Source organism: Podarcis melisellensis (genome assembly GCF_964234715.1).
Source record: "Podarcis melisellensis genome assembly, chromosome: 17".
NCBI lineage: Eukaryota > Metazoa > Chordata > Lepidosauria > Squamata > Lacertidae > Podarcis > Podarcis melisellensis.
The window spans coordinates 16,521,474-16,548,109 of record NC_138534.1 but is presented as its reverse complement, the minus strand read 5'-3'; the positions used below and the strand labels follow the sequence as shown (position 1 = coordinate 16,548,109).

At 44.4% G+C, this 26,636-nt stretch overlaps 1 protein-coding gene across 3 annotated transcripts in view; it reads left to right on the top strand.

The window, feature by feature from the left end:
* Nucleotides 1-26,636, top strand: part of CCDC171 (coiled-coil domain containing 171) — a 217,647-nt gene that overhangs the window by 90,197 nt on the left and 100,814 nt on the right. For all 3 annotated transcript variants that reach the window (XM_081893784.1, XM_081893785.1, XM_081893783.1), the window contains 5 exons: nucleotides 5,838-6,345; nucleotides 8,137-8,253; nucleotides 13,535-13,761; nucleotides 14,436-14,618; nucleotides 16,908-17,093. In XM_081893784.1, the coding sequence (XP_081749910.1) occupies nucleotides 5,838-6,345; nucleotides 8,137-8,253; nucleotides 13,535-13,761; nucleotides 14,436-14,618; nucleotides 16,908-17,093 (1,221 nt within the window). The remainder of the gene's footprint in view (nucleotides 1-5,837; nucleotides 6,346-8,136; nucleotides 8,254-13,534; nucleotides 13,762-14,435; nucleotides 14,619-16,907; nucleotides 17,094-26,636) is intronic.

Here is a 26,636-nt window from a genome sequence, read left to right as displayed (position 1 = left end):
TAGTCTTGGCTTATCTCCCGGGAATAATAACATCCTATCAATGTTTCAGGGTTGTTTGATAGATGATAGAGATTATTTACTTGAGCTGAATTGGGCATATAGGTGCTGTATAAATACTAAGCATTGCTACAATATACTGGCTCCCAGTATGTTTCCGAGCACAATTCAAAGTGTTGGTGCTGGCCTTTAAAGCCCTAAATGGCCTCGGTCCAGTATATCTGAAGGAGCGTCTCCACCCCCATCGTTTGCCCGGACACTGAGGTCCAGCTCCGAGGGCCTTCTGGCGGTTTCCTCCCTGCAAGAAGCCAAGTTACAGGCAGAGGGCCTTCTTGGTAGTGGCACCCGCCCTGTGGAACGCCCTCCCACCAGATGTCAAAGAGAAAAACAACTACCAGACATTTAGAAGACTTCTGAAGGCAGCCCTGTTTAGGGAAGCTTTTAATGTTTAATAGATTATTCTATTTTAATATTCTGTTGAAAGCCACCCAGAGTGACTGGGGAAACCCAGCCAGATGGGCGGGGTATAAATAATTTATTATTATTATTATTATTATTATTATTATTATTATTATTATTATTATTATTTATTACACAAGGCTTGGGAACTTGTATCCCTGTACAACCTGCTGGGACTCCAGCTCCCATCATTTCCAGCCAGAGTGCCCAGAGGTCAGGAATGATGGGAGTTGTAGTCCAACAACATCGATAAGCTACCTCCTTTACAAACAACTATCTGGTTTTGTGGATATAATCAGAAGCACAGGTACACAGGCAAAAAGATATTCACATAAAAACAAATAGATCTATGGGGGGGGGAACGAGACTCGTCAAATAGAAGGGTTGGGGGATTCTCTAGGGCAAGGGATGCCCCTCCCTTTGAAGAATTGACTTGCTTTATGAAGGAGCAGGACTGTTATCAGAAGAGGTGAATTAGTTGAAGACTATCATGTGTTCAGTGGAATCAAAGTGAGGGTTGTAAGAGAGGAAAATAAAATAGTTGAAATAACGTGAAGTCCTTTGAAGCCCAGGTGTCATTAAGTCTCCAGTTTGCAGTCTTGTCTTCTTGCCAACATAAAGGATAAAGACCCAGCAAGAAACAGGATAAAATAGAGTTGTACTCTCCAGGGGAGTGACTAATTTTTTTAAAGGGTTCTTGAAGTCCGCAGAGTGCCGTAACCCAGGGAGCCACCTCTCAAAGCTGCTCCACTCCATGAAGTCGGGCTGCCAGTCTTTCAAGGCACAGAATCTCGCTGTTCCTTTCAAGAAATTGTACTTTTAAGGTTCTGAGGAAATATTAGAAGCAACGTAGGTTTGGGCACAAAACAATTACAAGCTGCCGAAGGGGGGGAAAAACGCAGCCTGTGCGTCTACATTTATATGGCAAAGGAAGGAAGATTGCTGTACAGTGGATGCTTGGGTTGCGAATGTGATCTGTGCGGGATGCACGTTCACAACCCGCAGCGTTCGCAACCAACGTCTGCGCATGTGTGGGTTGCGATTCGGTGCTTCTGCGCATGCGCAAACCATCGAAACCCAGAAGTAACCCGTTTAGGTACTTCTGGGTTTCGGCAGTACGCAACCTGAAGCGTCTGTAACCCGAGGTATGACTGTACTTTTAGATAGATAGGTAGATAGATCGATAGATAGATAGAGTGATACTGGGCCTACTTGTTTTTAGTAACAGATGTCAGCTGAGCTTTTCTTTTTGACTCTATATGAGTTTATATTTTCCTTCTTAAATTCTGGACTCTGAGGGCCAAGATCCGCGAGTTGTTTGTGTTTTCTTCCTCCCCCCCCCTTCCTCCCCCACCGTGCTTCCCAAATTCAGGTTACTTTTTTGCTACTTCTAGAAGCAAAAATCAGTTGCTAATAATTCTGTAGTTTCTGGGCTGATTTTTGCCTAATGGGAAATACTAATATTGGTTCTGCATAAGATTTTGCATACATTATTCGTGTATGTGTATATAGCCAGAGATTTGGGTGTTTGGTATACTCTTTCCCCATGACACCTTTTTAAACTGTGGTTGTTGGTTATTTATGCAGTCCCCATCACATTTTTCACTCATTTGGGAAGATCTGTTCCTTTTTAGCAACTGGCCGCCTTCAGTGTTCCTTCTCCCTTTTGCAAAGCGCATGGCATTTTCTTCCAAAAGACACGAGCGAGCTTTCTTGAACAGAGGTTGCGTTGACACAGCAACTGAGAACTGCAGTCAAAGTACATGTCACTATGAAGATTGTGTCGGTTGTTTTGTATGGATGAGTTGCTTTAAAGCAAGCAGATGTGCTTGGGTTTAATCTACATTATTTGCTCGTGGAACCTTAAGTCGTTCCAATGCCAATCTCATGTAAAAGTGGGGTCCAAATTAATGTGAGTGCTGTGGACAGGGTTGCGGACATCTGCCCAGATTTAGTTCCCGCAACAGCCATGGCTTCTTAAATGGAGGAGGAATTAGCCACACGCCCTATGGGTTGTATCCAGCACTGTGCACAGAGAGTACCTTTAACGCAGTGGCACCTCCCTTTCTTCTCCTCTCCCTTTGCACCCTCTAAATCTGATCTGGAGGGTCCTTCAACTCTCTGGAGCAGATTTTGAGGGTGTGCAGGGGTGACGGCAGAGGAGAGGAGAGGAGAGGAGGTGAAAGTTCCATTGCACAAATGAAGCCTGCCTATTACAAGTCAAGAAAGGCTTAACCACCTTAAGATCTCCATGGAGAGCTTTCTCTGCAATTCTCTTTTGACAATTCGGTTGATAGAGTTGCCAAAATGGAAGCAAGGAAACAGTCGTTCAAGAGAGCTACCTGTTTTTAGTGTTCAATGGTTAATTAACTATTGTAATAATGCTTCCTTTCTGTGAGTTTGAATTATGCGAATTTTCACTTCCACTCGCATTTTCATAATTGCAAATAATGTTTAAAAATGCAGGGTATTGGAATGCAGCTCCCATCAGCCTCAACTAGCATTGTGGCTAAGGGTCAGGAATGATGGGAGTTTTAGTTCAGCAATATCTAGAGGGCATCCCATTGGCTAGGCTTGTTGACGATGCGTAATTTCCTGAGATGGTAAAATATTCATTTTCTATTCTGCTAATGTAGCTTAGATAAAGTAGATAAATGTATTAATAGCCCAGGATGCCAATTCAATAGAAAGGCAAACTGTTAGCCTGTCTAGTGAATTGGCATTCAGGGCCATGAATGAATTTAACTTATGCAAATACTGCATACAAAGCTTATTATTATGTTGAAACTTTGCAATAGGCATCTACATCCATGCTCACTTTCATGGATTGAACGAGTTGTTGCGCTCTCTCTCTCTTGCTCTGTGTGTATGTGTATCACAAAGTATTACTGTGACTTCAAACTCACAATGCTTATTATTCAGTCATTAATTTACATACTTGTCCGAATTAAGTTTTTGAGCATTCATTGGAATAGCAGGTATTATGTATGTGAAGAATAAAGCAATAAGTGATTGATCAAATAATACAAAGAGTGTTCTCTTGAAAATACAATTCTGCCCGAGACATAATTAATCTGTGAATATATAAGTAGGGGGTTGATTGCAAAGTAATTAAAAGATCACCTTTACTTTCCCCTTTCCAGCTGCTGCCTATCTATTTCTGTCTCTCCAGGTTTTCCCTAGTTTACTATTCTCTTTCGCTAAACTAACTTAACACAGCCATGTGTCCTGTTCTTTTCTTTAAAAAACAAACACCAAAACCCTAGCATAATTGTTCTTTAAGCCATAGACTTTGCTGTTGCTCATAGATAAGATGGTTATGGATTACTGCACTATTGGCCTGCGTTACCATATTTTTCTGTGTATTGGACAAAGTTTTTTGACTCAAAAATCATGTCAAAAAACTGAGGTCGTCCAATATACGGATAGTAGCATGGGGAGGAGAGAAGCTGTGCACCGCCAGCCAGCCAGTTGGCAGGAGCGCGGCTCCCCCCGATGCTACAGCGAACGGGGAGCGATCTGGGGGGTGCTTCCCTCTCACAGCTGCGTGGGGGGAGAGGCTCAACAACTTTGGGCCATCTCCCCTCATTTTCTTAAAATTGAGTCCCGCCCAAATTGGGGGGGGGGTCTTATACATGGGGGCGACTTATGGATGGATAAAATACGCTAGTTGCTATGTTAAGTTGGAAGCTGAAGTCGACACTTGCCCTGGTTCTTAGCGCCAGGCAAAGAAGTCAAACTCCTAGTCCGGCTGCTGTCAAAGGCTTTAATGCATAATATAGACTAGTACCTGGGCAAGGGGCAGGTTACAAGGTAAGGCAGGTACATAAATGGTATATATTTGGCCAGCAGCAGAGCATTTGCCCACGCAGCCCAGGGCGGGTGTGCTCCCGAGGGGGGCATGGCACAGAAGGTGCTCTTCCAGGCACGGGATAGCTGCTTGGGTGCCCAGGGCGGTGTGAGAGCACTGTGAGAGCGGACATTTGATTCTCTACCTACCCGTGACTCCCAAGCCTCCACTAATCTGTCAAAACGAACGGCGAAGGGGGGAATGCTGCTGGCAAAGCGGCGCAGCTCCCCCCTTCACCCCTATGGTTCGGGGTGGGCTTGGGAGTTGTGGGAGGATGGCGTGCCGAATGTCACCCCCCTCAGTGAGGGCACCTGGGGTGGTGGGCATCTGGGGCGGTCCGCCCCCATCGCCCCCCTTCCTGTGCCCCTGCATTTTGCTAAGCACAAGTTGAGGTGTTGATCCAACAGGTAACATGACGGCTGCATCTTCTTTTTGAAGAGCAGGCCTAGCACAGCATTAGTATAGGAAGTAGCCGAGTTTAGGTCTGGGCGCTATATTGTTCAAAACCAGCTTGAAATCCGTATCACGATATCGGTTTCATAGTTTTTCTGTGACTTGGCAATATATCGCGAATCACAATGTGTGTTAGGGCTGGATGATATAGATCATCCAAAACCGGTTTCAAGTCCATATCGTGATAATGGTTTAATGATTTTTTTGACCCGGCAATATGTTGTGAATCGTTGCTGGCATGACGTTTGTTTATTTGTTTTTTAAAAGAATCCTACTGAAGATTTTTAGATCTAAAATCCAAAGGTGTTTATAAAAAAGGTAATAAAAAGCAATATATCAAAAAAATAAGAATACCGAAGAGGAAGAAAATACAAAATGGAATACTCATGATCGTTACAGAACACAATGATATAAAAAAGAGAAAGAGGGGGGAAAACAGAAAAAATAACTAAGATAATGGAAAAGAATAGAAAAATAGATAAAAAGAACTCCCGCCTCCCTATCTGACAATTATCTGTAACAACAGTTATTCAAAATATTTAACATATACATTCCAGAATAGTTTTTTCCGGTCTGCAGGATGTAACTTTTCCCAAATTTATTTCACAAGCCCAGCCTTTATTTTTTAGTCACTGAGACAGTGCAATATGGCTGTTGTAAAGTTCTTCTAGTAATCCAAATTCACATTTATCCAGTTTCTATATAAAATTTATTGTAAAGCCCTTTTAAACAGTAGCTGGTGTTATGTTTTAAGGACAGCGCTGCTTTTCTTCTTCCACTGATGAGCATCTAGACTTTTATAGGTTTGGAATATGAGATTAGGGCTTGGTGTTTTGTTTTGTTTGTTTTTAATAAGCAGCTTCACCTTCATTGGCTCTTTAGCGAGCTCATAATTTTGAACATGCCTTTCCAGATGTTGGATTTAATGGGCTGGTTACAGAGCAATGCAGCAGCCTTGGGGCTTTGATGTTCTGGACTTTGCCGTGCGCCCCATTGCTTCTGCCATTTCTCCCGATTTATAAAGAGGCTGCCGGTTGATTCTGTTCCTTGAAACCCATATTTCCTCCCATATTTCCAGAAATATCAAGAAATGGCAGAGAAAGCCAAAGAGAAGTTTGCCGCCGCCGAAAAGAGGCAGGAACAGTTGCTCTTTGAGAACTCTCACTTTAAGACCATGTTGACTCAAAACCAAAAAGAGCACATGTCACTTCTGGCGGCGTGCGCGCTGCTTTCCGGAGCCTTGTACGCGCTCTACAGCCGCTCGTGCGCCTTATCGACCCAAAGGGACTTCCTCCAAGATCAAGTCAACACCTGCGATGTTTTCAAGCAAGAGATCCGGACTCTGGCCAACGTTTTGTCCGAGGCCGAGGAAAGGAAGCCGAGCGACGGCCAGGCGAAGAAACAAAAACATGGCGGCAGCATGATCCACCTCTTCCGCAAGGGCGTCATTGCCGTGCTGGCAGCCAAGAGGCTTCAGCTGTTGGGCCAGTCTTGCAGCTCCCTTTTCTCCTGGGTGGACAGCTTCAGAGAAGGCATAGGAATTTTAGTCTGTGCAGGAGACTCCAAGGATGTGCAGAACCTGTCAAGTAAGATAATCAGCCGGTGATTTATATGTTTGGTGTCAAACTGCACTTTCAGTACTTAAATAACAATTATATTATGCCAAGGCAATGGGGGGCATAGGCTTTATAATTTGAGGGGGGAAATTAAGTTTAAGCTGTTAGACCAAATTTAGCGTGTTAATTAAAAGAGCCCCAAACCCCCAGAGACGGTGTTAAATACACAGGAAACACACACACACCCATCTGAACTGATGGTAAACTGAATCTGGATTGACTGTGACCCATTGCGGATCTGATTGTGTTTAGGAAATGCAGGGTACGCTTTCCATGTGGATTCAAGTCAGGCATAGGCAAACTCTGCCCTCCAGATGTTTTGGGACTACAACTCCCATCATCCCTAGCTAACAGGACCAGTGGCCAGGGATGATGGGAATTGTAGTCTTAAAACATCTGGAGGGCCGAGGTTGCCTATGCCTGATTCAGGTCTCCATTCCATGGTTTCTTGTTCCGTAGTATGGCGTAGCATGATACCTGCACCTGGGCAACCCATGGTTATCACAAACGAGATCCCTTCAAATCCAGGGTTTGTAAACCCGGTTCATACTCTTGTTGTGTGAACTCTGCTGGCTGGTTTTAGCCATGGCCATTGCTTCTCCATGGTTAAAACAATCCATGAAGGACTTAAAGCATGAGATGGGAGCGTGCAAGCCTATGGCACATGTCTTAACCATGATTAGGAGATCAGGCTATTGTGTTGTCCCATGGAGCACTGTACCAATGAAATCACGGAAGTTGTTTTATGGTAACCACAGGGAAAGCTTTTTCAATTGTAATCTATGGTTTGGCATATCTGAATTGAACTGCCATGAGATTAATAATTGGGACATTTGCAGATTTTTAAGAGTTAGTGTAGCATGAGCGTAGTATAAGAGCACAGGAAGTTCCTTATCCCAAGTAAGGCCTCTGGTCCGTCTTGCTCAGCCCTGTCTATCTGACATCAGCAATGGCAACACGATGATACGCAATAGACAATCTTTTATCTAATTCCTTCAAACCATAACAAGTCAAAAATTGAAATCTTTAGTCTCAAAGTCTCTGAAAATATTTAAATGAAGCACGGTGCCAGACTTTGTACGATGAAAGACAAGCTGTGAAGCTTTGTGTATTCAGCAAATATGAACAGTGATTCCGGATATTGACTACTGTTTCGTAGAATTCTTTGTCAGCATGGTGGGAGGGTATAGAATTGCTTCATAAACCCATCTTATTTTGATTGAATGCATGTAAATGAAAATTTCAAATGCTGTGGAACTGTGCTCATGTAATAATGTAGTCATTGTGTTTTCCCAGCTCACCATCATGTGATCTACTTCTAACCTTCCCCTGGTTGCTAAAGGGTGTGAGCTACAGACTAGAAAGTCTCTGGGTTAAATGTCTCCTGATCTGTGAGCTCCCTAAATGCTCTTGAACCACTGTTCTTTCAACTTCAGTTCCACATCTGCAATATTGGGGTAGTCGTGGCGACTAGACAGTGGGACGTTTTCGACCCTGTATATCTTATTTTTATTGAACAGCTTTGGGTTGGAGACATTATTTGGAGAGTAGGATCATGGTGCTGGGAGAAGTAGGGTTTAACCCTTTTGCCCACGTATAAGCAGCTAAAACATGGTACAAACATCTTTGAGTAAATGTGTGGTTTTTGCAAATAGCCTCCAAATCCGAGTGATTGTTTTAGCAATCTCCCTTGCCGCAAATGTGTTTTAATCTAATACTATGGGATACCATTGGATTGTTTTCACTTTTTTTGTAATGCAGAGCAACAGAAGGAACACGTCCGTTCTCTTCAAGCGCTCAATTGGCTTACCAGTCCTAGTCTCCTTGCCGCTGTCCTCAGTTCAATGGTTGAGCTACAAGAAGTGGTTAACAAGACAGGTAACATCTTCCGTTTTTTCTGCTGATCATATCCTAGGTATCTTAAATCTTCAAACAATACGTTTGGGGCAAATGGTACATTTTCCCTGCTAATTATAAGCGGTAAACTGTAGCATCTAGTCTGGTGGGGTGATCCTGTAGAGCTAGCCCACCATTGTACGTTTCCAGGCACAATTCAAAGTGTTGGTGCTGACCTTGAAAGCCCTAAATGGCCTCGGCCCAGTAGACCTGAAGGAGCATCTCCACCCCCATCGTCCAGCCCGGACACGGAGGTCCAGCTCCCAGGGCTTTCTTGCAGTTCCCTCACTGCGAGAAGCAAAGTTACAGGGAAACAGGCAGAGGGTCTTCTCGGTGGTGGTGCCCGCCCTGTGGAATGCCCTCCCATCAGATGTCAAGGAAATAAACAGCTATCTGACTTTCAGAAGACATCTGAAGGCAGCCCTGTTTAGGGAAGTTTTTAATGTTTGATGTTTTATTGCTGGGGTCTGCAACCTAAGGCCCATGGGGGTCATTTAACCGGCCCATAGACCCCTGCTGCAGGCTTGGGGACCCCCGCCACCTGCCCGTGCACCACGCTAAACCGGCACGGAGCAGCGCGGGGACTGCCTTCCGCAACACTGGCCAACTTCCCATTAGCTGCAGGAAGATCTCAGAAATAGTACCTCAGGTTAAGAACTTTGCTTCAGGATGAGAAGAGAAATTGTGCGGTGGCAGCGGGAGGCCCCATTAGCTAAAATGGTACCTCAGGTTAAGAACGGACCTCCAGAACGAATTAAGTTCTTAACCAGAGGTACCACTGTATAAGGTGGCTGAACATGGTCTTAGCTATATGCTGTCAAGGATTTCAGATCCTGACACTCAGGAACAAGGCAGAAATTTTTAACTGGTTGCCTCAGCATCTCAACTGTCCTTGGTATGTGGATACTTCTGCACTCTGGTGACGACCATGAGATTGAATCCACTTACGCCATTGCTTGTGGTCCTCAGCCAGGGGTTGCGTTTCCCTCAAGCTGGTGTGGCACATCTCCTGAGCCACATGCCACAAACCATGGGAAAATACTAAACATCTTCAGGTAACAATTGCAGCATGCACCCTGATTCAAGGAACAACACAATTGTTCCACAAACTCAAGGGAGCTTTGGGGTTTAGCTTTCTTAAACAGCAACCAACTGTGCTTGACCACATCTTTTGACTTCCAATCAGTTTAATATGGCTTGGTAGTCCAACAAGAAAGAAAATTCCTGTTGGGTCTATCCAGTTCCACGGCTGCACCCAAAGTATCTCTTTGGACCCAAGGCTTAGAATTCATTTTTACACGAGTGTTGACATTTAGCCAGTTATAACAGTGGTGCTTAGAGGAAACGAGCGTGTAAGATTTATTTGAACGTATTGTGATCACTTGGAGATTAAGCTGAGTTTTTGAACTTTTGGACACACAAACATTAGTAAAGACTCAAGTCCTTCCTTCGTGTTCTGTTTTGCTAAAAAGCAAAGGAAAAAACAAAACACCAGACATCTTTCCCGTTGTCACTGGAGTAATCTTTGTCACTTTTCATTGGTTTTTGCTTCATTTGTTTAATAAAGACTTGCTTGCTCTTTGCACTGTAACTGTGTTTGTGCAGGACAATTCTCACACGCTCATCACTGCATAAATTATTTAGTGCTTTTACTGTAATTCCTTGATAGTCTGTGGCCAGGTACTCAGAGTGTATATATTCTTTTCCCTCCGGTTATAGATACAGCAGAATACAGTACCGTGTGGAATTGAATTGTATTCTCGTTTCACCTTTCAAAGCCGTGAATGATTCTATCCCCGCACATTTCTTTGTTTTAGTCAGAACCATTATTCATTAAAAATTAACCAGAGGTGATGCTTTGCTTTTAGAAACTGTGTGCTTTCCCATCCTGGAAATATTTTTATTTTCTTTTAAAATCTCTCTGGCAATCCTGGGGGGTGGGGGAAAGAAGACTGGTATAGCATTAGCCCGAATGTTATGTGTATATATAAAGTTCAGACTTCTAATTTTAAATAACAGAGATAGAATATAATGCATTATGTAGGGACATGAGTGGCGCTGTGGTCTAAACCACTGAGCCTCTTGGGCTTGCTGATTGGAAGGTCAGCAGTTTGAATCCCTGCGACAGGGTGAGCTCCTGTTGCTCTGTCCCAGCTCCTGCCAACCTAGCAGTTTGAAAGCATGCCAGTGCAAGTAGATAAATAGGTACTGCTGTGGCGGGAAGGTAAATGGCATTTCCGCACGCTCTGGTTTCCGTCACGGTGTCCCGTTGCACCAGAAGCGGTTTAGTCCTGCTGGCCACATGACCTGGAAAGCTGTCTGTGGACAAACGCCAGCTCCCTCAGCCTAAAAGCGAGATGAGCGCTGCACCCCATAGTCAAATTCAACTGTAGTTAATCATCCAGGCGTCCTTTACCTTACAATGCAGTCTATCAAATGTTTTTATACCAATGGCACTTGATAATTCAAACTACAACTCTGGCCAAGAAAAATTAAATGGAAACAAAATTAAAACCATAGCCTGGTTTCACCAGCCTCTATGCACCCCAAACCTTTGATTCCACATCCTGGCTAAGAGCCCCCCTGAACTATTTTTACATGCCCAAGGGGGTTTAATTTGCACTGCTCAAAAAACAGCCCCTCTATCCTGCCCCAGCAAGCTTATTTCTGAAACCAAGGGGACTTTCAGTGTAATATGACACGTGGGCTCTCGTTATCAAAATGATTTTTTTTCTAACTAAAAAAATCCCAGTGGGGATTATATGCTGGAGGGGGGTGTACCTGAAGTAGGTTATTTGGAACGGTGCCCAGGCAACTTGAAATCGGAACAGATTATATTCCAGGTGCAATGTTGATACAGAGAAACCGATGATGGTCTTATTGTTTCACATAAAGTACTTTGATTCCAGTTGTATCCTACTTCATATTAGTTCAAGTGATCCTTTGGCTGCAGATGAAAATAATATTTTTGGAGTAGTACTCCTATTCTATTTTGCCTGAAATCCTTTGTTTTTGTTCTCACAAGCAAGGGGGAGAAAAAAAAAGATGGCTTGCTTTAAAAAATGTGCCTCGATAGGCTTTCTGCTTTAAACTTTAGAACAAATATTTTAATTCTCTGCAGCAACAGGAGATCTGGTATTCTCCTGAATGTAAATAAGCTCTGCCATGGTTGTCATCTTACCCTGATAGTATCGTAAGACAAGTAATGACAGATTAAGACCTGACTTGCAGAGGGAAAACTAAATTACAAGACTTTTATTAAGGCATAAATAAACCTATTAACCGTTATCTGGAATACCAATTAGTAGTAGGAGCACTGACAATTTTATTTATCAACATTAAACACAATTATTAATTACAGACCTGACGAATCTAGCAGTAAGCAGAACATGTTGGGTGTGCTGGGGCCTTAGGCCCATTATATGAGAAGGATGATTACCAAAATCCATTGGGGAAATAAGTAATTGTAGTTGTAAAATTTTAATTGCCTTGGAATAAGGTAAATTATATTCTCTTGTCTTGGAATATAAATAGTGTGGCATTAAGGTACCAAGCCTCAGTAGTTTTAAGCAGCAAATGATTTAGACATCTAAGCTGTCAAGAAAGAACGGAAAACAGTTATAAATTTGCTTCAGCGACTTACCTTCTACTTTTGAATCTGTAACACATTCACTGATATTTATAAGCGGTTATTAGTCTGCCTATCCAACAGGTCTGGGGTGTCATATATTGCAACCTGTGGATTAATGCAAGGAAGACGAAGAAAAAGATGCACTATTAGAAGAGAGCAAAAGACCAATTCTCATTAGCAAAGCCATTATTTCTCCTGTGGCAAAGTCTGTCCGTGCATATGGACGTACATTTTCACCAGAAGTTAAGAGAATTGTTTGTTGTGTGCAAACGTGGAATTGGAGAGATTCTCTTTCGTCCACCAGAATTGCCCTGTTGCAGATTGGTCTTAGCCAACATAATTTTTATCTACAGAGTTACAGTGAACCATGTCCCAACAAGGAATCAAACAAGTACCTATGTAGACAATAGACTACTCCTCTTCTTGGAGTATTTTGGGGTTGGTTGGTCTACACAGCATTTTATGTAGAAGTTTTTGGGGGAGACCCTCTGCAAGAAACAGTGGGATTCTGTTGAAAAATCATGCACCAAGGAGCATGAGCTGCAAAGCCTCCAACATTTCGCCGATGAAAATAGGGACATCCTATTCAATAATAATAATAATAATGATATATGCTGTCCGTCTGGCTGGGTTTCCCCAGCCACTCTAGGCAGTTTCCAACATATATAAAAACATAATAAAGCATTAAACGTTTTTTACAAAATCCCTATATAGTGGTACCTCGGTTTTTTAGCATCTCGGAAGCCAAACTATTCGGAACCCGAATAGTTGCTTCCGTTTTCAAACACGCCTCAGAATTCAAACAGCTTCCACTGTGTGTTTTTCTGTTTTTCCCATTGACTTTGCCAACCATCCTTTGCACCTCAGTTTTCAAACGTTTTGGAAGTCAGAACTGTCTTCCGGAATGGATTACGTTCGACAGCCGAGGTACCATTGTACAGTGGTACCTCGGGTTAAGTACTTAATTCGTTCCGGAGGTCCGTTCTTAACCTGAAACTGTTCTTAACCTGAGGTACCACTTTCGCCAATGGGGCCTCCTGCTGCTGCCACGCTGCCGGAGCACGATTTCTGTTCTCATCCTGAAGCAAAGTTCTTAACCTGAAGCACTATTTCTGGGTTAGCGGAGTCTGTAACCTGAAGTGTATGTAACCTGAAGCATATGTAACCTGAGGTACCACAGTACTGGCCTGCCTTCAGATGTCTTCTAAAGGTTGCATAGTCACTTATCTCCTTGGCTTGGAGGGGTTGCATATCTCCATACCCTCCAACATTTTTCTGATGAAAATAGGGGTGTCCTAAGGAAAAGCAAGACGTTCTGGGATCAAATCAGAAACCGGGACAGTTTTTGTAAATCTGGGACTGTCCCTGGAAAATAGGGACATTTGGAGGGTCTGGAATTAGTCAGAATGATCAGCAGGTTTCCTCAGAGGTAAGCACCTCTGTGTTCCATAGGATTCAGTCTCTAAGTTGCATAAAACAGGAACCTTTGGTTATTTCCATATTGGGGGTATGGAGTTCTGTATTGTGTTTCACTGTTTCCTATACGAAGCACTTCCATAATTTATATGTACTCAGTGGGAGGCAGGCCCAAACCCACTTGTTTAATGGACTTTGCTTCTTTCCCTTCTCAAGATCTGAATTCGTGGCTTTCCGGACATTTGCTTATCAGTGCGGCGAGGAATTCTTTTTCAAAACTCATGGACAAACTTTTCATCATGATGGAGTTTGCCGTAGCAGACGGCCGCCAGAGCATTACCTACATCGAGAAAGACACCTTGGTTCAGAGATTGGCTCGCGGGCTCCATAAAATAAACGCTCAGGCTCTTAAAGCAGGCATCAATGATAGAGCCCCTGCTACGGTTTGTATGAAAGCAATTAGCATACAACAGCTACTGTGCTCAGGGAATTTGCTTTCAGGTGGCTGTGGGTTTTTATTCTCTGCCCCGCAACACTTAGTTTGTGTAGCATCAGAGTGTTCTGCCTTAAAAGTAAAATTGGAAAATTACAAGAAAGGGAGTGTATTTTTCAAACCGTATCTAGCTTTGATATTCTCTCTCTCTCTCTCTCTCTCTCTCTCTCTCTCTCTCTCTCTCTCTCTTGTTTTTAAAAACAAAACAAAACTTCGATTCCAGTCATTAGCACTCAAGGCAAGGCACAATCTTCTTTTTAAAAGCAAATCTTTTAAGTGCAGTCCATGATTTTAATTGTAAAAGTGCTTTAAGTATCACTTATTGCATACTTGGGTTGTGCATTGCTACAAAAGCGCATGTGCTATATATACAAAAATACGATAAATGTTTCCTCAACACGGACCTCTGCCTTGTTTTGAGTTTTGGAATATATCCTCTGTTTGTACATATTGCTTCAGGAGTATGCAATAGTAGCTTTCAGAATGTTTCACTTTTCTGGGTGAATTCAGAAAACATGATTCATTTTAATTTCCCCATGCTTTAAATGCTATTGATTTATTGCCTAATCAGCGCAGCTAACAATATTGTTTCCTCTCTCCCCCCCCCCCTATTTTTACTACCAGAAAAGCATAGCATTCTTGCAGAGGCAAATATTTGAATTTACACAAAGGCTACATACAGCAGAAGTGGAACGGCGGTCACTCCGCTTAGAGCTCACAGAATTCAAACGGAATTTGAATGAGATGAGAAACGAGGCTGACAAAGCCCAGAGCCTGCAAGAGCAATTAAATGCATTTAAGCAATCTGTAAGTATATTTGATTTAGATGGGGGGGGGGAGGAATAACCCTCATCTAAAGGAGAGGTTTCCTTTTGCTCCGTTTTCACTCAGCCTTCCTTAGAAAACCAAATAATAAAATCCATCTATTCTTGCATTCCCTCTCTCTCCCCCCTTCCTTCCACTCTGTCCATGCTCACACAAAAACCATGTCTTGTAAATGTCTCCCTGCTGTGATTCAGGTATATTAAAAGCGGAGAAACAAGTGGTTCTTTCCATATGATTAGTTCCTTAAGTTGCAAGATAAAATAGGTTGAGTAAATAATGATGTTTGATCTGTCAACAAAGCCAATTCCCTCCTCCCCGCCTCCAGTTCCTTCAATATTATGCTTGTGCTGCTGGAGAAGTGAAGTCTGAACGCTAAAATTGCATGTTAGCATCACTCAAGCAAAGTGATCTGTGTATTCATTCCGCTTTCCTTATCAGCCACGTCGCTACCAACTGTTGAAACGCTCAACGGAATAAGTGCTGTTTCACATTTTATAAGATACCTATGTGTCGAGACACTTCAGTGTTAGCACATACTGATCTACATTAGAGTAACCCTGTTGTACGACAGTCACAACGCTTGAGGGTTTGGGGAGGTTAGAGAGTGCGGTTGCTGAGGGAAGCCGTGGGAAATGGCAGCCATTCGTGGGATTCCCAGAAGGTGTGCTTGTAGTGAAAGTCCCACATGTGCAGTTGTCACCTGTGGCAACCTGACCTCGGGTTAAACATTAATTTGGAGTGCCTCCCATGCCGAAATTCTGTAACGGGTGAAAAAAGCCTTCAGGGGCCTGGTGGTCTTGTCACTTCCTCAGTGGTCTGTAAAGGCTTGGTGGATCTGTAAGATTCATTCAGCTTCTTAGTTGCCTTGGCCATCTTTCTTCCCTTTGAGAAATAATGTAATTTCTTAAAGAAAGGAAGGTGGTGCATTTTTTTTAAAAAAACAACAACAAGGAAAACAAGGAAGAGTAAAATGCATACAAGATAGTAATTGCTTTACCTCCAACTATTTCACATGCTTTCCCTAAGTGTTCATTTCTAATATACCTGATTTTTGGTATTCTGCCCCCCCCACATTAATTTTTATCTGGCACATATGTATAAATCCTGCCCCCCCCCCCCGTCTGTAGATGGAGATGGGGAATTGCTCTTCTGTAACTTGACCTCAAATCTTGGATCTTGTCCCAACTTTAACCGTAGTTGTTTTTAATTAGACAAAACGGGCTCTACCCTTTATCTGTTTTGGTTTATTAGGTTGCCTTTTGCAATATTTAAATTGGCAAAAGTGCATGGGCATATGTTCATTTTCTTTTTCTTTTTTATTGGAACAGTTTATTTTGTCCTGTTAAATAAGGCAAGGTGTTTCAAACTCAAAACAAAGAACTTCCCGTATCATACTCTAAAGGAACATGTAATGAAAAGTTGCCTTCATACATATACGAACTAAGGATTCCAGTCCATTCTAATATGTACAGTACAAACCAGACAAATCTCTGCAAAAGAGAAATTTCAAGTTGCATTGGGTATGATGTGCTAACTTCATTAGAAAACATTAAAGCGACTAACTTCACATTTAAGTCTCACACAGAACCGACAGCAAACACTTGATTTAGGGCGGTAGGAAGAAAAGATGGCAGCTTATGTGTTTATGGACCCATCAACCATGAGAATGAGATTTCACAAGTATATGAATACCTTGCTTTAAACACTGTTTGCTCTGGACAGCATTCTTTCAGAACAAGTCCCTAAAATTACAATCTGGGTGATAGACGGAGTGATATATTCCTCCAGAAGAATTCAAAATGAGAGCCGGAGTCTTTGATTAGGCTGAATTTATGGAAGATGGCTTCCTGATGCTGAACTACAATAGCAAGATTGCTTTTCCCCCAAAAAACATTTCGCATATTGCAGTCATTGGTCTTGGCTTGGCCTGTATGTATGGCTCTGAGCTTAGGCGTTATGTTTGGAACAATGTAGATACCTTTGTTCAAATCAGCTCCTTTCGCAGAAATAATTTTCTGACCTCTTTTTAATCAGAAAAAAAGCTCCCCTTGCGCTTGTACTTCTGCACCAGGTTTCCAAGGGAATCTGGCGAATAAATATCGCAGGGCAATTTAGCACTGCATAATGGTCCCGACTAAGACAAGATCTATTGAGTGTTTTTAAAACTTTTGCATTAGAATGTTGCGTATTGGCAAGTGGGAACGCCGAGAGTCGAGTGTATAAAACAAAGCCGCTCTTTCATGACAGGACACAATTTATTTCCTTTATCAGAAATTGATCACCCGCGAGAGGTTTGAAAGTGCATGTGAAGAACTAAATAATGCATTGCTACGGGAGCAGCAGGCGCAAATGCTTTTGAACGAACAGGCACAACAGCTTCAGGAGCTGCAGTATAAACTGGAAGTGCATTCCTGCGAAGAAGCAGACAAAAACCAAACTCTAAGCGAAGCTGTAAAGGTAGGACCCGCGTTTCCGTATCCAAATGAAGATGCTACTTTCGCCTCTGTGCAAGACTTGGGTTTTGCAGTGCTCAGGAGAACACCTGATGGAGAGCATGTTCAGGCATTTCGGTGTGAATTTGGGTTTCCAGGTGGGGAGGTATCCTGAACCCACTTGAGTAGAGGAAACACTTTGACCCAGAGGTGGATTTAGGAGAGCACGACAGATTCCACCCACAGTGGGTGCTGAGCCGAGAGGGGGCCATAGGCACTCACTGCCAGTTTTACGTACAGTGGTACCTCTAGTTATGAACTTAACTCATTCTGGAGGTCCGTTCTTAACCTGAAACTGTTCTTAACTAGAGGCACACTTTCGCTAATGGGGCCTCTTGCTGCCGCTGTGCCGCCAGAGCACAATTTCCGTTCTCATCCTGGGGCAAAGTTCTCAACTCGAGGTAACTCTTCCAGGTTAGCGGAGTTTGTAACCTGAAGCGTTTGTAACCTGAGGCGTTTGTAACTCTATTTACCACTGTATAAGCTAAACAAGCTATAGCTTAGGGCCTCACTTTCTTGGGGGCCCGCAAAAAATTTAAAGGGGAAAAAACCTGGATGTACATTTCCAAAATATAAGATAAAAAACAAACAAAATAAAACCTACCTACAGTAACAGTGTTTTGTGTTGTGTAGGCTCCTATGATGTAAGTCATGGGCCCAGCCTGCTAGCCTGCTCCCTAAAATATCACTGGTTTGCTCATTTCTATATATAGGGTGCCTACATTCTGCATGTGCTTGAGATACCTGTTAGGTCCATAAATTACCATATAGCATATGTTCAACACAAAAAACAGTAGCAATTTGTTGTTGATAAATGACAGCTGGACATCTAAAGGGCCCCATTACCTTCAGTAGCTTAGGGCCTCATCAAACCTAAATCCGGCCCTGCCTCCGTGTGCCCATTGTAAGGTGTGGGTGTGGGTATTATGGCGTTGCACAGGGGCACAGCTGAAATTTTAAAGCCCAAAGTCCACAGTTGCTTTGACCCAAAATGGACAGTGGTATATTGCCCCCTCTTTAAAAATTAAGGAATTTATGCCCACGGAAGAAAATAATATGCAGTTTCTGCCTATTCATGTGCTCAGGAAAAGAACAGAAGCTAAGTTCACTCCAGCAAAATGAGCACAGGGAATTGTGCTTAGGAGTTCATCTCAAACCCAGTTTCCTTCTTCTGACAATTGTTATAGCACCCTTTGCACAAGCCACGGAGTGGTTTGCAGCAGAGTCAAACATTCGTATGCAATTGGGCCATGCCGTTCCCCCCCCCCGCCCCCCGCAGCTTGCAACAGGAACTGGTGATGGTTTTTCCTTCTGCGTTCAAATTAAATGTGCAGGGCCTCAGAAGCTTCATTGCTTTGACTGTGGAAGCCAGAGTCCAGCCTGTCCAACAGTGAGAATGCTACTGTTTCTGGGACATGATTGCCACTAATAACATGTTTCTGTGGTGTAGAGATATAATGAGACTCTTTGCTGTTTTATGCCCATTGAAAAAATGGATTCCGAATCCATCCATATGAGGAAGATACTTAAGATGCCTTCAGTATCGACACTAAGCCAAACCATGGTTTAGTGTGAACCTATGGGCTCCCAGGGAGGAGGTTGCTGCTGGTTTGTTCGTCCCCAGCAGCTAAGTCGAGATTTGGCATATTGTGTTGTCCAAACAATAGACCATGGTTAAGTTGTCTCCCCCATTATGAGATGCAACCAAGAAGAAACCTTGGCTAAGCTCGTGGCTGAGAAGAAGAAAGCTTAGCTGTGAGTCTGTGTTCAGGCAGTACACTTACCAGTACGTAAAACCTTGGCTTAACTGCCGTGCTGAACTAAGAGGAAAGAAGCAAAAAGGATGCACATTTCTCTCTGAGAGTCCTAGTAAATTTTGGCCTACCAGGCTGTGAGAACCAGGCCACAGGTTCTGCAAGCATTTCTTTCTTTCAATTCCCTAATGAAATGCTTCCTGTGAAGTGATCAACATGAAAAAAGTAATCATAAATGTACATAATGTGCAATAGAAGTGCCACATAAACCAGTTCATACACGTGCAAAATACTGGAATGACATATGCTGATGATTTGTCAGTTTCCCTTTTTGCAAAATCACAAACAAGGGTTTTGCAGTGACTCCCAAGAATCCACGTTTAAAAGGAAATTCTAATAAAGGCATCCCAGAATATAGTTTACAGTTGCACGTTGACCGCTTCGGTTTGGAAATCATGCAACATATATTAACAATTACGCCACATTACATTCTGTTGCTCTCATCAAGAAGTTTAAAACACCCTTGATTAATTTTGAAGCTTTATCAGTTTTGATTATAATCCCATATATTTTTTATCTACCCAATGGCATATACCGTAGAGACATGCATGCTTGCCAATTATGTTTCAAGGTCATTCAGAGCTAAGCACTGTGCTTAGATTGTTGCCTTTATTAGGTGGTAAGAGATAGTCCAACTGTCTCCATTTGCAAAGAAAAAGAAGACTTGGTGCTTATGGGAACGGAATCTATACTGTTTTAGAGCTTTATGGTAATTTGACCTTTCCCTATCCACTAGTACTAGAAACATCTACTTCTTTCTAGAGTGTGTGGTCATTCGTAGCATATAAAAAGTATGTTTGTAGGTGCTCTTTCAAGAGAAATTTTTTGGTAAGTTGCGTTGATTTTAAATATTTTTAAATACAGTGGTACCTCGGGTTACATACGCTTCAGGTTACACACTCTGCTAACCCAGAAATAGTGCTTCAGGTTAAGAACTTTGCTTCAGGATAAGAACAAAAATTGGGCTCCGGTGGCATGGCAGCAGCAGGAAGCCCCATTGGCTAAAGTGGTGCTTCAGGTTAAGAACAGTTTCAGGTTAAGAACGGACCTCCAGAACGAATTAAGTACTTAACCTGAGGTACCACTGTACATATTTTTTTCCCAGGTGGCCACTCAAAGCACACCATCAGTTACAAAAAACTTTAAAATATATAATAATTAAAGATAAAACACCAAACAGCAGAATTCAGAAAAGGAAGCAGCAAAACCCAAGGAAACTATTCTAAGGAGATCCAATTGTTACAGCCCAGGTTCTGAAATAATGCCATCCTAACTAGTTATCGGAAGCCCCTGGATAGAGGAGCCTGACAGGATGTTCAGGGGCAAAGAATTCCTCAAAGTCGATGGGCACAATCTACCAGGCAAAGTTGCTCCTTTGGTTTCAGTGATCATTTACCATTGAGATAAACTAAATATCTGCAGCATTGCCTGCTCAGTTGGGCCCAACAATTAGCACAAACATCCCCCCCCCAAAAAAAAGATCTCATCACAATTATTAAGATCAACTGGCAATGCTCTCTAAAATTTACCATCGATGTGTTAAGTTAGGACAGCAAGGATGCATGTAAAAGTTCACTGTGCTTATCCTTTAGCTTTGGAATACAGTGGTACCTTGGTTCTCAAATGCCTTGGTTTTCAAACGCTGAAAACCCAGAAGTGAGTGTTCTGATTTTCGAATGTTTTTTGGAAGCCGAACATCTGATGCAGCTGTCTGCTATTGTTTCCAGGGCACTGCACCAATCAGAAGCTGTGCCTTGGTTTTTGAACATTTTGGAAGTCAAATGGACTTCTGCAATGGATTGAGTTTGGCACTTTTGTTTTTGCTATTTATTTTGCGTTTTTTGTTTTTGAGGCTTTTTCAGTTCATTTGTTTTTGTGACTATGTGGAACCCAGTTCAGCTACTGACTGACTGCAGAATGGATAAAAGCCCCCCATTCAAACAGTGACTATCATCTGTATAATGATATGAAATGCAGAATAACAGAATGGAAGATGATTGATATTATAGCAAACTGAAAAATTATCACTGTTCTTTCCTTTTCTGGTCTTTACTGTTGTTGTTTTTCGATTTGTAATGCAAATTCTACGTTATGTATCTTTTTTAATTCATCAAATAAAGGAAAATGATTGGCAAAAAGCAAGCAAGCAAGCAAACAAACAAACAAACAGTGACTATCCTCCGTGCAGCTAAGAAAAAAAATAATTTTAATTTTTATCATCTCTAATACTGTCTTATTTTATAGTACAGTGCATTGATTATTGCTTTCATTTTATGGATCAGTGGTGTTGTTAGAGAGTAACATTCATGTTAAATTGCTGTTTTGGGGTTGTTTTTAAAAGACTGGAACGGATTAATCTGTTTTGCATTACTTTCTATGGGAAAGTGCACCTTGGTTTTGGAACGCTTTGGTTTTGGAACAGACTTCCGGAATGGATTGTTTGAGAACCAAGGTACCACTGTACTGTTCCCCCGTTGAACAGCCCCTATTTCCCATAACGTCTCACGTATGAGCAGGCTTTTAGTGGCTCAGTATGGCTTTTGGGGATTGGGGTGCAGTTTTAACACTTGTGAGTTGCGTGCATGGAACGTAGGGAGCCGAGTTAGACCTTTGGTCCATCTTTCTCAGCGCTGTCCACACTAAGTCATAGCAGCCTTCTAGGATTTCAAAACTGGGTCTGTTTCAGCCCTGCATAAAAGATGGGACTTGGACTTGGACGTTCTACAAGCAGATCAGATGCTCAGCCATGACTGCCTTATTTCATAACATGTACAGTGGTGCCCCGCAAGACGAACGCCTCGCAAGACGGAAAACCCGCTAGACGAAAGGGTTTTCCGTTTTGGAGGCGCTTCGCAAAACAAATTTCCCTATAGTGTTGCTTCGCAAGTCGAAAAAATCTTGCGAGTCCCAGCGGTTTCCCCCCGCTTCCCCCCCCTTTCCTAAGCCGCTAAGCCGCTTAACAGCTGATCTGCTGATAAGCTGCTTAACAGCTGATCGCTAGAAGCCGCTAGACCGCTGTAGCGCTAATCCGCTAAGCTGTCAATGGGCTTGCTTCGCAAGACGAAAAAACCGCTAGACGAAGAGAATCGCGGAACAGATTCTTTTCGTCTTGCGAGGCACCACTGTAATGTTCTACTTAGCACTACCCAGTTAAAGAATTAACAGGTGCTGTGAGCGTCGAAGTAGCACACAGCACAACCTTAAAAGTAATGCAGCCTGGAATTTTTTATATGCTAGATTTATTTGCTAGGAAGGCTGCATAATTTTAAGAATACAGTGGTGCCTCGCAAGACGAAATTAATTCGTTCCGCAAGTCTCTTCGTCTTGCGAGTTTTTCGTCTTGCGATGCACGGTTTTCCATAGGAATGCATTGAAAATCAATTAATGCGTTCCTATGGAAAAAGCCTTCCCCCGACCTCTTCTGGCGGGCGGCATTTTAAAATCGCCCGGGACAGCGGAGGACTTCTCCGCTGTCCGGGGCGATTTAAAAGCCCCTGGGAAGGCAGGCAGGGGGGACAAAGGCTTTCCCGCCCGGCCGCCCGGCTTCGGGACATCGTTCCGATGCCGGGCGGCTGGGGGAGGCGTTCCCGCCCGGCCGCCCGGCTTCGGGACATCGTTCCGATGCCGGGCGGCTGGGGGAGGCGTTCCTGCCCCACCGCCCGGCATCGGGACGATGCCCCGAAGCCGGGCGGCTGGGGGAGGCGTTCCTGCCCCACCGCCCGGCATCGGGACGATGCCCCGAAGCCGGGCGGCTGGGGGAGGCTTTCCTGCCCCACCGCCCGGCATCGGGACGATGCCCCGAAGCCGGGCGGCTGGGGGAGGCGTTCCTGCCCCACCGCCTGGCATCGGGACGATGCCCCAAGCCGGGCGGCTGGGGGAGGCTTTCCTGCCCCACCGCCCGGCATCGGGACGATGCCCCGAAGCCGGGCGGCTGGGGGAGGCGTTCCTGCCCCACCGCCCGGCATCGGGACGATGCCCCGAAGCCGGGCGGCTGGGGGAGGCGTTCCTGCCCCACCGCCCGGCATCGGGACGATGCCCCGAAGCCGGGCGGGGGGGGGGAGGCTTTCCCGCCCGGCCGCCCGGCTTCGGGACATCGTTCCGATGCCGGGCGGCTGGGGGAGGCTTTCCTGCCCCACCGCCCGGCATCGGGACGATGCCCCGATGCCGGGCGGCTGGGGGAGGCGTTCCTGCCCCACCGCCCGGCATCGGGATGATGCCCCGAAGCCGGGCGGGGGGGGGGAGGCTTTCCCGCCCGGCCGCCCGGCTTCGGGACATCGTTCCGATGCCGGGCGGCTGGGGGAGGCGTTCCTGCCCCACCGCCCGGCATCGGGACGATGCCCCGAAGCCGGGCGGCTGGGGGAGGCTTTCCTGCCCCACCGCCCGGCATCGGGACGATGCCCCGAAGCCGGGCGGCTGGGGGAGGCTTTCCTGCCCCACCGCCCGGCATCGGGACGATGCCCCGAAGCCGGGCGGCTGGGGGAGGCGTTCCTGCCCCACCGCCCGGCATCGGGATGATGCCCCGAAGCCGGGCGGGGGGGGAGGCTTTCCCGCCCGGCCGCCCGGCTTCGGGACATCGTTCCGATGCCGGGCGGCTGGGGGAGGCGTTCCTGCCCCACCGCCCGGCATCGGGACGATGCCCCGAAGCCGGGCGGCTGGGGGAGGCGTTCCTGCCCCACCGCCCGGCATCGGGATGATGCCCCGAAGCCGGGCGGCGGGGGGAGGCTTCAAAAGCCGTCCGGGGGCTTTTAAATCGCCCCGGACAGTCCCGGGGCGATTTAAAAGCCCCCGGTTAGGCAGGCAGGGGGGCAAAAGTCTTTGCCCCCCCTGCCTGCCTTCAAAAGCCGTCCGGGATAGCGGGAAGCGCTTCCCTGCTATCCCGGACCGCTTTTAAAATGCTGGCGGTGGGGAGCAAAGCCTTTCGCCCCCGCCGGCCTTCCTGGACCTCTTCTGAAGTCCGGAGGGGGGGGAAGGCTTTGCTCCCCACCGCCAGCATTTAAAAAAAGGTCCCCGAGATTTCCCTATGGGCTTTCGTCTTGCGATGCAAGCCCATAGGGAAAATCGTCTAGCGAAGCGTCGCAAAAACCGAAAAACCCTTTCGTCTTGCGGGTTTTTCGTCTTGCGAGGCATTCGTCTAGCGGGGCACCACTGTACTCAATCTGTCACCAAGGGCGTTTGAGACTTGGCAGGTGCGATAATGCCGATTATTGTGTTCTAATGTGATAACATATTTTTTTGGTATGCTTTCAAAGAGGTTTGATGGAAAGGCTAATACTCAAGTAGAATAACTGTGAATATGTTTGGTGTAAATTCAGAAAATGAATCTGAAGCTCTTCATTCATCGACTCCCACGAGTGTTTCCTTTTCTTTCCCCCCCAGAGAAACCGGCTAGATTTAGAATACTCAAAGAGATGGTGATGTTTGCCAGCAATTGTGTTGTCACTTTGGCAAGAAGGAGCAATTCTAAGCACTGTATCTATTAAATTAAAAGCTGTTGTTCATTAAAGAACATAATGTAGCTGATTATTCATTAGTGTACAAGTTAATAGTAAACTGTTAATCAAATTTATCATGTTAAAGCAAGCTAGAGAGAGAGAGATCCCTTCTGAATTGTTTGGAGACTAAATTTCATAATTCATTAATTACTTAAAGGCTTTAGTTGTTTAAAAAGTTTTGTATAATGTATATTCTCAGCGACTAAATAATTTATAGAGGCTGGATTTTAAACTGGAATTTACACCTGCGCTTCCTTCAGTAACACAATAATTCCTGAAACACTTTGATTTTTTTCATTCATAGAAAAACTATTAGTTCACATGCAACATGACAATGCCTTTTAACAAACTTTTCTGATAATTATCTTTTTTGCATATCTACAAGAGAATGGAGAAAGATGCATCCTTTTATGTGTTGATAGCGCCTGGGCTAACTCTTTAGAATTTTGATTTGAAAAACCTGGGACAGTCACTAACCCACGAGCCACAACCCTGTTTGCTTCCTGCTGCGCAACAATTCTAGAAAAGTATTGCTCTTCTTTCTCAATTGGAACACCTTACACAAAGTTGCATCTCAGGGACGCTTTTGACATAATTGATATCCCAGGAATGACTGCTGGGAATATGCCTGTGAAGCCATGTGCACGATGACTTGTTGGAATGTATTATCCTCATAGCATGCCGGAAAGTTGGATTCTGGTCTTGGATCAATTTTAAAAATGTAGAAAGTTCTCTTAGTCCTCTCATTTTCCTTCTTAATTTTTTAGAGGAGTGCAGTACAGTGGTACCTCAGGTTGCATATGCTTCAGGTTACATACGCTTCAGGTTAAAGACTCCGCTAACCCAGAAATATTACCTCGGGTTAAGAACTTTGCTTCAGGATGAGAACAGAAATTGTGCTCCAGCGGCATGGCGGCAGCAGGAGGCCCCATTAGCTGAAGTGGTGCTTCAGGTTAAGAACAGTTTCAGGTTAAGAACGGACCTCTGGAACAAATTAAGTACTTAACCTGAGGTACCACTGTACATTGTGTGCAAATCCATAAGTACTTTATTTTTAGCTCAAGGGCACATGAGACAGTGTGCAATATAACCGTATGTATTTTACAATGTCGTCTGCTTCATGTAAACAAATATCAAATGGTATGTTAAATACACAGATTAGATTTCAATTATAGCTCGTAATTCTTTTCTTTTTTCATTAGTCAATCAAAGGTTCTGGTATTCCTTCTCCAAACGTTTGCAGAGATTTCATTTATTGTTTCTTTCTTTCTACTTATACTCTGCCTTTCACCAAATGGTCCCAGGGCGGGGCACCAAATTATCATATTTAAAACATGTACAGTGGAACCTCGGTTCCCAAACTCCTCCATTGTTGTACGTTTCGGTTCTCAAATGCTGAAAACCTGGAAGTAAATGCTTCTGTTTTCAAATGCTTTTCGGAACTTGAACGTGCAACGCCGCTTCCGCCGACTTCGAGAAGCTCTTGCAACCAATAGGAAGCCGCACCTCAGTTGTTTGGAAGCCGAACGGGCTTCCGGAATGGATTTCGTTTGAGAACCAAGGTACTATTGTCATTGAAAAACATACACCTCAAAGGCCATTCCACAACCTGGAGTCACCCCCAAAAATGCCATGGCAAAGATTTTAGCTTTAATTTCTCAGGGGTTCCAGAAACTGGCTAACAAATATAAGAGTAAAGGTAAAGGTAAAGGTACCCCTGCCCATACGGGCCAGTCTTGCCAGACTCTAGGGTTGTGCGCTCATCTCACTCTATAGGCCGGGAGCCAGCGCTGTCCGTAGACACTTTCGGGTCACGTGGCCAGCGTGACGAAGCTGCATCTGGCGAGCCAGCGCAGCACACAGAATGCCGTTTACCTTCCCGCTGGTAAGCGGTCCCTATTTATCTACTTGCACCTGGGGGTGCTTTCGAACTGCTAGGTTGGCAGCCCGCCGCAGGGATTCGAACCGCCGACCATGCGATCGGCAAGTCACCCGCATCCCTAAATATAAGAGTACCGGTCCCTATTTGATGCCAGGATAAGAGATTTTCGTAGATACCCTTTTAAAGATTCTTTATTTATGTATCAGTTTCATAGAAGGGGGTCGTTGTGCTGGGCCTGGGGGTAACCCGAGTAACGTGGTCCAGGTCTGGTCCCGAAGCCAAGGGTTCTGCGAGGAGTCAGTCCGACAGGGCCAAGGCAG